The sequence below is a fragment of the Rhinolophus hipposideros genome (genome assembly GCF_964194185.1).
Source record: "Rhinolophus hipposideros genome assembly, chromosome: 2".
NCBI lineage: Eukaryota > Metazoa > Chordata > Mammalia > Chiroptera > Rhinolophidae > Rhinolophus > Rhinolophus hipposideros.
The window spans coordinates 40,000,315-40,012,551 of record NC_138048.1 but is presented as its reverse complement, the minus strand read 5'-3'; the positions used below and the strand labels follow the sequence as shown (position 1 = coordinate 40,012,551).

The window sequence follows — 12,237 nt, the reverse complement described above, 5'->3', positions numbered from 1 at the left end:
TCAGGCTCTGCCCACCAGATTTTCATCAACTAGTGGCCACAGGGCATGACAGAGGGAGGGGAGTTGATAAAGAGACACAAATATTTGTTCAGTAACTACCGAAGAATTCTCCTGAATAGCCATCACTGGATCCTTCTTAAGAGCAAACAAGGTAGAAAGGCAGGGTATTTAATAGCTAAGACCATGGGCTCTGCACTAAGAAAAAGTGGGTTCAAAGCTCAGTTTCATCATTTAACTGGCTGAAAAACTCTGGGCAATGAAGTAATAAAATCTTCACAACTGCCAGTTTCCTTACTATGAAATGGTAGTAATAATAATAGTATACTCCTCCTAGTACTGTGGTGTGTGTTATTAAATGAGATAATAACTAATATGTCTGGAAGGATAAAAATAAACCAATAATAATGACTGAGAAATGGGAGCCAGCGATAATCTTACTTTTCACTACATATTTTTATATATTGTATGGATTTTTAAAATGCACTTTCATCCTCAAAATATACATAGATACATACAAACAAAAAACACTGTTACATACATACATAAACACTATTAAAATAATGAGATAATTGATGTACCTTTTTAGCACAGTGAATAACAAATAATAAATTTTTAATGAAGCCCAACCATCATGATTAGGCTAAAAAAATGTTGAGCATTCATGAAGTAAAGTAAAAAAATATTAGGGTATATATAAGTATATGTGTGTATAATAACATATATGTGTGAAATAATTTATGCAAAAATAAAAGACATTTGTTCTGGGTAATGGGATTGTGAAATAATTGATACTTTTTTTGGACTGACCTCATTTTCACAATGAATATGGTGTTATCTTTACAATAAGGAAAAAATAATCATTTTAATAATTTTATGCAATCATCATAGAATATTTATTCTCATACTTTACTGAAACAGTATACTTCATTGTGATTGCAATATAAAATTAAAGAAAACATCTGTTATGTTTCAGAACTATTGGCTAAAGTTCCTGCTGTATTGATTTTTAACTCTTATGTGCTACCAGAGCAAAGGAAACATTGTTGTCTGATAGGCTTATACAGAGGGTATACGTAAGTAGGAAATGGGTCATTGACTTCATGAGTATACACAAAAATGTTTTTTAAAAAATCCAAGGGGAACTCAGATCTACAAAAAAGATGTTGTAAAAAATATTTTCACTCGCCAACCAGAGTGCTTGCATAATACCTATACAAGATGGTGCTCCGGATTGGCAAGAGGGAGTCGTAAATGGTCAGGGAGTCGGTGACACAGTTGTCAGCTTCAATCTGGACGGACTTTATTGACAGACGAATCACATAGCCCACTATGGCCACCAGCTTGAAGTGGCACATCAACCTCCCTGAGGTTGCAGAAATCTCCAGAGGGTAGCGGAGAGCCAGATGATCTGCATACAAGTACTGAGAGCAGCCTTTCTCTGTGGAGACAGCACTTTTATTTTGTTTTAGGAACTACTTTCCTAGTAATCTTTATAGAAGAGTAAAGAGCAAAAGAGGTCACATGGAGGACATCTGTTTTATTTGCCAGCCTGGAGCCCATTCCCTTCTCTCCTGATAACAGCACTAGATTTTACTTTGAGAAACTATCCTTACCCTGCCTATATGGTTGGATTGCGGTTAAACTCACCCCTAGGTGTGGGGTAGGCACATGACTCAGATTGTCCAGAGTCAAAGAAACTAGTTCAGGAGTCAGAACGTCAGCTAATCCAAGAATATAAGACTCAGCCCCAGAACTTCTGCAGGGACTATTAAGAAATATGTCAAGTTTTTTCCACCATACCGTGTTTCCCTAAAAATAAGACCTAGTTGGACCATCAGCTCTAACGGAGCAAAAATTAATATAAGACATGCTAATTTTTGCTCCAAAATAAAAGCGGCTCTTATTTTAATATAGGAGAGGGTATAATAGAATAGAATAGAATACAATACAATATAAAATAAAATACTGGGCTTTATATAAATTTTTGCTCCAAAAAACCCACTAGACCTGATGGTCCGGCTAGGTCTTATTTTCAGGGAAACACAGTAGTTGCTAAACTGATAAATTATAAGCTTGGATCGGCTAGTGGCCATTTATGCTACCACATTGGAAGAATACAATTGAAGTCTCAACAGAGGAAAGCAGAGACGCAGTCCTAATGATAGTTTATCTTAAGACCTGGACCCAACAAAGCCTGAAGCCAGATCACCCCAAGTATGTTCCAGTTATATGAGTCAATCAAGTTTCTTTTATGCTTGAGCCAATTTGAATATATTTCTGTCACTTGCAACTGAGAGAGCACTAACAAATACCATCATTTGAAAAGGAAAACTATAGCCAAAAAGGATACTGATTTGGAGGAACTGGGGGGAGGAGGGAAGAAACCACATGGCATAATTTACCGGATCCTATGGTTGAAGAGTAATCTGACCGAAGCCCAGCTGCATTAAAAAAACACACAGAAAAGAGATTGTCAGTCCCAGTATTTCATTTTCATTTTGTTAGAATTTTGTCTAGTGAAAATATTTTCAGTCCTTTAAGAGCAATCGGACATATCCGAGATTTGCTTTAAAATAATCCAGTGAGAGTAGGGGAGGTTTTTTAGGTATATAGATATCAAAAGGGACAGACATGAATTGATAGTTGTTGAAGCTGAGTAAAGGGTATGTGGGAATTCATTATACTATTCTCTTTCCTTTTGTATGCTTGAAATCACCCATAATGACAAGTTGCAAATATTTTTAAAAGTAAAAAGAAACCAAGCAAATATGATAATAATTAGTCATATTAATTGTCCTATACCTGAAATAGTGTATGTGGTACAGAATTTTCATTCATTTAACGAATACTTATCAGCCACCTAACAACATATGCCTAGCATATACATACATATATATACTATGTATATATATATATATATAATTTATATCATATATACATATAATTTAAATATAAAATATAATTTAAATCATAAATATAATTTAAATTAAAAGAGAAAGCTGCATACATTTTTGGTTACACAATAATTAAACCATTTTACTGTTGAGACAAATTGATGGAATTTGCACTTTGACAGGGCTATCGGGCAGGTTGTTTTGTAGCACTGGGCAACACTACATAACACAGGTTCAGTTTTGTCTGGATGACAGAAGAGACAAGATAAACCTCAGCAAAATTTTCCTTCTTCAGGACTTTGTTCTTTGGTGCCTTCGTTTGAACAAGCCAAATTAAATATGGGGGGGGTACTCTTTAGTAATTTCAATGTCATATATATTTTGGCCCCAATTCTATTGTCCAGTCACTGTGTGTAACATTTAACAACTTCCTTTATCAACATAGCTCCAATGTCTTCAACTAATCCTGTTCCACTGAGATTGTGAAAGAGAATACTCCATTACAAGAGTGACTACGAGAATGACAGTATCAGGAGAGCTGTAGGAAGGAATGCTTAAAGGGGAATTACCCAACAATCACCATTTAGCACCACAGAGTCCATGTCCACAGCCAGACCCTGCAAGCTTCCCACAGAGGTCCGGTTTATGATGCTCGTCTGGATAGAGTCCTTCAAGATGGCAGCCACACAATCCTCACAGAAGATATGGGTCTTGGCATGTGGCATGACAAACACAATCCAAAAGTGAACAAGGAGGCCACCTTTGTTGTTACTGCTATAGTGAAAAGAGAAAGATATTCAAGGACACCTCGTAGGAAGTAGACTTTTATAGGAAACCAGTGACCTAACTGATAAATTCAAGGTAAGGCCAGTGAGCACATCCTTCAATGAAACATAACTTCCTTTTTAGGAAGTCATTGACTCCTGGATTGGGAAGGGAGAGTGTCACGGTACATGTATTCTTGTGTTGAGTTCAAATCTATAACTGTTAGTGTATAGTTGCATCTCCACAGAGAATATAGTATTTCTATGGATATCAATCAATATTCACCGCTATTATAATAACAAGTTATAATTTTTGATACTTCACCATTTAGCACTTCACAATGCTAAATCTGCTTTATCCCATTTAATCTTATGAGGAAGTTCCTACTATTATTCTAGATTTACAGATGAGGAAATTAAGGCAAACAACAACTCAGAATCACACAGCTAGTAAGTAGGAAATCCAGGAATCGACCCTGGTTTGGTTTCCAGCGACCGGAAACTCCTGGAGCAGAAGCTCCTAACTGCATAAATATTGTCACGTTTTATGAAAAAAATATACAATAATACTCTACAGTGAATGACTTAGAAAATAAAAGATGAATGAAGGTAAACAAATTATTTTATTCCAAGACTTCTCAGTGATTTTAATATGCCAAAGTGGATTGTGAATCTCTGCAGATATATTGCGGTTGAAGGAGGGTGGTTTCCAGTACCCAGCACACAATTTTTCCTAAAAGTTATTTGACCATGGGATCCTTTTTGTCTCAGAAGGTCTCTAGTGACCAGTTTTTTACTAAGCATAGTCTGAGAAATGCTGGTCTATGTTTTATTTTTGCCTCCATCCAATATAGTCACCATATTTATGGCTATTTTGTCCAGTGACTTTCATACAGGTTCCAGGATCCCAGCTATGGGGAAAGAGAGGGCTTTCAGAGATGAAGAAAAAAACTCAGCTTGACAGCATAGCAAATAATTGGGTTACTGTTGCACTAAAAGGGCATTAACTCTCAACCATTCCCAAGAAGTTACTTGAGAATGGTGGTATCTCAGCCCTTCTGTGGCTCTGAGAGGAATTTATAACAGTGAATGTAGAAACCCCAAAACAAGGAACACAGATTACCTGACATCTGCAACAACTGACTGCTTGTAAAATTTGGAGAAGGCAGATGTTGTGTAAACCAAGTTTACCTGAAAAAGAAGAACTGAAAGGTTTCTGAAATCTTTCAAAATTGGCTTCCTCTCATAGTGCCTAGCATGCTTTAGGTCCAAGCTCTGATTAGCTAGCAAGGAGAAAAACAAAGCTCAAACTAAAGACCTCGATCTCCAAACCCAGACATTATTCCTTGAATTCAAATACATTTTTACTTCCTCTAGTAGTCCTGGGTTGCTTTATTTTCATTCTGCTTTCTGTGAAGAATAGTTACCTTCATTCAGTTACTCCTGTGTTTATACACCCTAATCAAGCTTGACTTCTGTATTTTGCCTATTCCAAAGTTAATTTTCTCCACAATTAATAAATCAAAATCCTTTAAGCATGCTTTCAAAGTTTTTGACCCAAGCTCTTTTCTATCAATAAACAACATTGAAAATTTACTCTTAAGGATACATTCCTGTATGAGCCACTAGGGGGCGGGTGGTGCCCACCGCCTGGTCTACTATCCCTTTTCTGAACTCCAGTCTCTAGGGAAACAACCAGCCCTTTTAAAACTCCATAATTAGCTCTCAAAAGAGAGCTATTTCCATCAATTTACTTTCTTTACTCTTACTTAGCATTTCTGAATCAAACTGACTCATCTGTCAAATCTTCTCTTCCTGTATTTCCCTCGCTACACAATAGCAAAATCACCTACCTAATTGCCCAAGAGTAAAACAAACAAACTTAGAAATAATATTGCATATATAGCATAGTAGAAAACATTAGGAGCTGTGGAGTTTAAATTCACTACGTAATACGGAACATTTTACCTACATCTGCTGGCCCCATTGTGGTCCCCCCCCACACTTTTCTTTCTTTTTTGTTTTTAATCTGTAAAGTGGTGATCAAAATGCCTACCTCTGGGATAATGTGACAAATAACTGATATATATTGCACAGTAAGATATTTGTGACTGTTAAACACCGTCCCCTCCCCCTCTGACCCCACCCTGCCCAGACTCTCACCCTCTCCCCCATCACCTCACCACTTGCTGCACAGTCCTTGCCATTGACAGAAATTCCCTGGAATCCTTCTGTTGGTATTCAGGAAGAAATTCAATGTTGGTGATGCGAAACATCCCAACAAAGTAAAAAGCATCTCTGCTTTCTGTCTTACCTGTAAGACACAGAAAAGGCAGGTAGGGGGTTTTCCCACATGTGTAGTAATGAGGTATTGTCTGATCTATGCCAGTATCAGGCTCCCAAAAATTATTTTACTTTACTCAACTATGTATTTTACTGGTTCACAGCTTGCGAAGCTCTAAATGTAGTTAACATCTCTTCTATCAGTAGTAAACAACCATATCCCTTAAAATATTCTATCAGATTTTGACAAGTACTTAAAAACAAGATTAAAAGATAGAAGATATCTCTTTGACTTTATACGTGTCCTAGCATTAAGGGGACAAATAAAAGCATATACAAATTTTATGGATCCTGAGTCTATGGAAGGTAGGGAGGTAAAAAATGTATACCGTCAAGCTCTGAGGTAAAGTGAGCTTACTGGGAGAAGAGGAAAGCTTCCCTCAGTGGACCTTCACTGAGCTCATCCTCTCTCTGACTTATATAGCTGATGCCCAGGGTGCTGGGCCAGTCCTGAGCTCTGTGCAGTGCAGGGCTAATGTATCCTGATAATCCACAAAGCATGATTCTCAGACTGGTGTCAGGTCACTCCTGCTCAAATACTCTGCCCAGTGAGGACCATAGGATGGGGTGTCAGGCCTGCACAGAAACTTCTGACAAGACAAGCAAAGACAGTACTGTGTCTGAGTTGCCTTCGGACAACTGACAATATCTTGAGGAGATGGGGGCTCTCCTTTCTGCCTTTTCTTTTGGTTACCAACGTCTTGCTGCTTTGCGGTACCATCCCCCAGACTCCCATGGCTGTGGTACATTTCTTTCCTGTGGCACCTGCCCCACTGCATTATAAGTTCTGTCTGCATGTCTGTCCTTCTAGAGGAACAGTAACTTCTCAGCCCCTAACATAGTGTAATGAGTGCCTGAGTTCATTTTGAAGTTCAATAAATGTTTTTGGGAAGGAAGGGAGAGAAGAAAGGGGGATAGAAGAAGAAAGGGAGATAATAGTTCTAATCTCTCCTTAGCACAATGCCCAGCACATGGAAATGCTAAATAAGTGATGACTGAATTAAAAAGACAGTGCATGAGTATCATGCTAAGTGAAATCAGTCAAATGGAAAGGGACAAAATCAAATGATTTTACTCATTTATGGTATACAAAACAAAAAGCAACAAACAAACAAAAAAAAAAAACAAGTGAACTCATTGACGCAGATAACAGTAATGTGGTTACCAGAGGGGAAGGAGGTTGGGGGCAAGATGAAGAAGATAAAGGCGGTCAAATATATGGTGAAAGAAGGAGACTAGACTTTGGGTGGTGAGCACACAATGCAATGTACAGGTGATGTATTTTAAAATTGTACACCTGAAACTTATATAATGTTATTAACCAATATTACCCCAATAAATTTAATTTAAAAAAAAAGAAAGTGCAACCTGTGTGAGTGATAAGAAGCCGCCTCCCTTATATGACTCAGCCAGGGTCACATCAGCTTCAAGCAGTGCAGGGAAGTGGGAGTGGGGGAGGGGCAAAGAGGTAAGGGCAGGAGGCCTGAGCTTCTGTCCTAGATTTATCCTTTCAAGTTATGTGACTTTGGATAGATCACCCTGCCTCACTAGGCCTCTCATATAGAACAAAGGTTGTTTTTATTTCTGATTTTACCAAGGAAGTGCTTCTTGGACTTTTTTCTTTCTTTCCCCTTTTAGACTCTTTAAAATTTGAATGAGAGCTATGACTTCTATCTAGAAGCTCATACCTCCTTCGGGTATCAGTAAATACTTATGAGTCAAGATAACAACAATGCAAGGGAGATCATTTGGCCTTGACCCAGATTACATTTACCTAACTCTCTAGCTCATCCCAACATACAAGACCCTGCATTATCTCCCTAATGATCTGTCCACCTCTCAGGGTCAGCCTCCACGCCCAAATTTCACGCAATCGAAACTAACCTGGGTTGTTTGTTGAACAATTCTTGCTTGTTCCTACCAGTTTCCATTATAGTGATCTGTCTTTCTGAAAGGCCCTTCTCTGATTTTCACACAGCCAAAAAACTACTTCTACACAATTTTCCAAAACTTTATAGAAAAATGCTAAGGCAATGCAAAGGTATCAGTTAAGGGCTGGCAGAGAACTGATGGGAATTTAATTGGTTTGCTCTGAGTTGCAGTCGTGTGTCTTTTGTGTTGTCTTAATTGCCCATTGACTTGACTTCCCTCATTAGTCTATAAGGACAAAGATTCTTTCTTGTCTACCACTCTGTCCCTAGGGCTCTCAAAGGCCCAGCTGGCATTCCAAGTGTCAAATGAATTTTCAGGAACCAGTTGATGAAGGCTTACTCTGGACTCCATTTCTGGGCAGGTTGGGTGCCTCCTTTTTGTGATTGCCAAGTAATTACTTAAACAAACAAACAAACAAACAAAAATCACCCTACTTTCTCTCTCCAGCACTGAACTGTGAGGTTTTTGAAACTAAAAAACGCATCTGTGAGCTTTTTGAAGATGAGAGGCATTTTGGTATGCCTGATGTCTTACATTGTGCCACACAAATTATACAAGATGGATTTGTCTGTGACCTGAACTGTTCAAGACAATATGTATTAATTCTTTGCCTATAAATCTTGCTTTCCTACCAAATTTTAATATCTTGGAGAGAACACATATCTTGTATCAAATATATTAAGGTGTATACAGTGGGAAGTCTAGCATAAGTTAGCAAATGCTATAGTTGCTGAGCTGCATGGGTTTGTACTCTCTAAGGAAGAATTTCGTTATGACTCCTGTTTCAAAAGGATCAATTAGATCAACAAAAACATAAAAACAGAGGAGAAAAAGGTACATGAATAAAATGAAGCCCAGGGAGCTGGCATATACTGTTGCCTAGAAACAAGCAGTGGGTGGAATGAGGAAATGAAATAGCTGAGCATTCTATTCATTTTTTTAGAGCTAAAAATGGATTACATTTCTGAACTAGTCACAATTTGCTCCTGAGCATTCTCCTCAGTTTTTCTCATCCTATTCCCCATCTTTGCTCCTCTTGCTTTCCTATGGAAAGAAAGCGGTGGTGGGAAAAGAATAAATGGGAAAGACAATTCTGGTTTCTTTCTTCTTAAAACCTCAACAGTTTTAGAAATGGCTATTAGTCTGAGAAACAGGAAAATTCTTTCAGAAACCCCAGGGGCAGATTGGGCCTGCATTTCCCCTGCTGAACTCACAGGATAAGCTCTAACCCCAAAGAAATACAGATTTTAACTCACTGATGTAGAGCCACAGAAGTGTCCAGGCTATGACTGCTAGGATGAACAAAAATACTGTGAAGAGAATGATTTTATTTTGGACATTCCAAAAGGGAGCTTTCTTCTTGAGTTCCTTCTTGGGTTTGGCTTTGTTGATGGGTTTTTGAGGTGGTCGTCTCACTGGTCTCATTGGTCTCATTGGTCTCATTGGTCTCGTTGTTCTCATTGGTCTCATTGGTCTCACTGGTCTCACTGGTCTCCCTGGCAACTTCGCCGGGGTACTGACCACCTGAACTGAGATATTGGATATCTTTAAAAAAAAAAACACAGAAAGACGTATTATCGATCAGAAGTAGTCTAAAGTTTAATTGGAAACACTCAGTAAAGAGAATCTTGGTAGTAAGAATCCTAAATATGCTGGACAAATGATTTATATAAGCGTAACAAATTGACTTGCATTGAATTACACAATTAAGATCAGAAAAAACAGACATTATAAGAACTCTAGTGAAATGGTTCCCAGGTCCTCAACTCCCTACTTCTGCTGAACAGATGCTGTAGAAGAAAGGCCTGAATTTCATGGAGTGTAGACTAGCAGACCTGGAGATCAGGAGGTTAGGATTCTATGTGGGTCAATTCATGTGTACACAGCTGTGCAGATGAATGTCTTTTTTAAATGTTTGTATTATATATTATATATATTTTTTCTCCCACAATCAATTTCTTCTGGGCTGAGACAGGATTGAAAACAATACCATATGTTCCTCAGAGAAATGAGTTGATTTCCCAATTGTGGCTTCATGACCAAGTGGTGGGGAAAAAGAGTGAAGGATGATTTTGTGGTTTGTGTAAGGCTGTAGGATAGGGATCGAAGTGCTTGTTTCACATTGCCTCGTGTGTGCGCTTGTAAGCTAGCCACTGAAGTGATCAGTGACTCAGTTTCTCAATCACAAATGAAAGAATGATTTAAAAAGAAAGACGGAAATAGAGGGCTTACAATAGAAAATTATTGGTTTTAGCATATTGATGTGCAAAGTGTTATATGCAGGAGGAAAAAAATACATTATTTAACTGTTTCCCCTTCTCTGGTTTTTCCTACTCTACCCTCTGCCATTTGATCCTGTGAATTCTTGAATAATGTATTCGAGAGTTTAGCTTCTTTGAAGGAGAGATTTATACATGTCAGAGTAACTAAACTCCAGTGATGAAATGACTTTTAACCACACATTCTTTTAAAGGCAGCAATCTAGAACACCAATTCCAAAGAAATAATCTCCCTTTTGAGCTCTACTAAGAGTTCTGTCATTCTCTCTTACTCTCTCTCACTCTTCCCCTTCAAAGTACATGCCTTTCTGTCTTTAATCCTATCAATTAATGGGATAATACGTGGCCAAGTACATTCTGAATTATTCATGGCTCCCTCATTCTTTTTTGCCAAACACCCCTGTCAACCCCTGGAGTGAAATGTAGCTTATATCCCACCAGGTGAAATTGAACTAGACCAGATCTCATTTAATGTGATAGGGTCCTGCAGGAGTGAGGATGACGTTTCTAAAGAGAAAAACATTCCATTGTAGGATGAGTGGACTATGGTGTCAAGCTACTTTCAAACATTCCCCCAAATAAATAAAACGGGGAAAATGCACAGGAATACTAGCACATGTATAACTGACAAGGCCAAGGTTGGGTCTTTAAGTGCAGGAACACATTATAGGCAGTCTCAGTTAGCACTGATTAAATTTTAAAATGGAATTTCTGTAGAGATCAGTACAATTTCCCTGGAGTTTTAGAAAAACAGCTGCAAATCAATTGCCAAGTACAGCACTTCAAAACAAGCCCACATTTGTAAAATCCATTAAGTAAGTACCGCAGGAAGATAAAATATTCTATTATTGTTGCTCTTATTTTTATAAAGTAACACAGTCTCATTTTACTAACAGGGTCAACAACAAGTAGCATTCAAGTAACAGAGACAGCTTCCTACACTGTACTTACCTTCACATCAGCAGGTTTGGATGAAACGTCACTGTTTTCTTTGTCCATTTTTAGGTGTTCTGTCTGTGAACATCCAGAGGTGTCTCAAAGTCAGTTTTCACCCCCTTACATTCTCGCTTGAGAAGAATTGGTTGCTGCATTCAAGCTAGCTTTCAGAGGAAAGGAATCAATTTACCTCCACTGGGTCCAGTTCAGAAATTGAAGCTGCCTCATTGCTATATAGTGAATGTTAAAGGGGCCTAGCAGTTAACTTTGCATCCAAACTAATGGTTTCTTAATGTAACTCTAATATCAGTCAGACCCCTCGGAGCTGAGTCTCCAGAGAAGGTTGCCGCACATGAACACAGTCCAACCACCCAAAAATATTTACAAGTCTTTAAAATGTTTGCCAGTCTCTACTAAAGAATATTAAGAGATCTAACTTATAACCCTCAGCTCTGCTTCCTAGAAATCCCCACACCCTCATTTCTCTTGCTCCAGAAACTCTCCAATTTAGCTATCCATTTTCCAGCTACCCTCTCTGAAAATCCCTATCTACCGGTAAGAGGGTTATTTTTTTTCTTTTTTGTCCCCCTCCTCTTAAAATCCTCAGTAAACAGAGGCCCTTTCTCATAAAAATCCCCTGTTCCCATCTCTCCCGTTCTTCCCCGTGTCAGCCTGACTTAGGTTCAGGGTGGGAAGAGGAAGGTAATCATTAGGGGGAGTGTCAGTTTTTCTTAGCAGACATGAGGAAAAAAAAGGCTAAGATTGGTCCTACACATCTCATCCTTGTGATGTGGACTTTCTCCCTTGTGGACACTTGGTGTCAATGGAAAGCTGATCAATCATCTTTGAAAGGGGGAAACACTGCTGTGCTGATCTGGACACAAACTTTGTTGTCATTCAAAGCCAGGTCATACAAAAGAAAGTGAGAAACTGCCTGTTGAAAGTGGTGAAAGATTAGGGAGTAAAGACAGAATGACAAACAAGTTATGTCATGTTGTGCACATTTATTTCCTGGCTTTTATTATTTATTAATAACACTGATGAAATGACTAATCATGCTTTGGCTTTATAATTATAAGATTGGGATAT

General features: G+C 38.3%; 1 protein-coding gene across 2 annotated transcripts in view; it reads right to left on the bottom strand.

Moving 5' to 3' along the window:
* The window catches only part of TMPRSS7 (transmembrane serine protease 7), a gene marked incomplete at both ends in the record, with an annotated part of 32,516 nt that extends 21,305 nt beyond the window's left edge, over positions 1-11,211 (bottom strand). Inside the window, 7 exons of one of the 2 annotated variants that reach the window (XM_081072284.1) lie at positions 1,210-1,438; positions 2,403-2,441; positions 3,475-3,668; positions 4,782-4,849; positions 5,842-5,972; positions 9,190-9,478; positions 11,164-11,211. In XM_081072284.1, the coding sequence (XP_080928410.1) occupies positions 1,210-1,438; positions 2,403-2,441; positions 3,475-3,668; positions 4,782-4,849; positions 5,842-5,972; positions 9,190-9,478; positions 11,164-11,211 (998 nt within the window). Of the gene's footprint in view, positions 1-1,209; positions 1,439-2,402; positions 2,442-3,474; positions 3,669-4,781; positions 4,850-5,841; positions 5,973-9,189; positions 9,479-11,163 lie in introns of those variants that run through there. The other variant, XM_081072285.1, reaches the window with a different exon arrangement.
* Between the last annotated feature and the right edge of the window lie 1,026 nt (positions 11,212-12,237).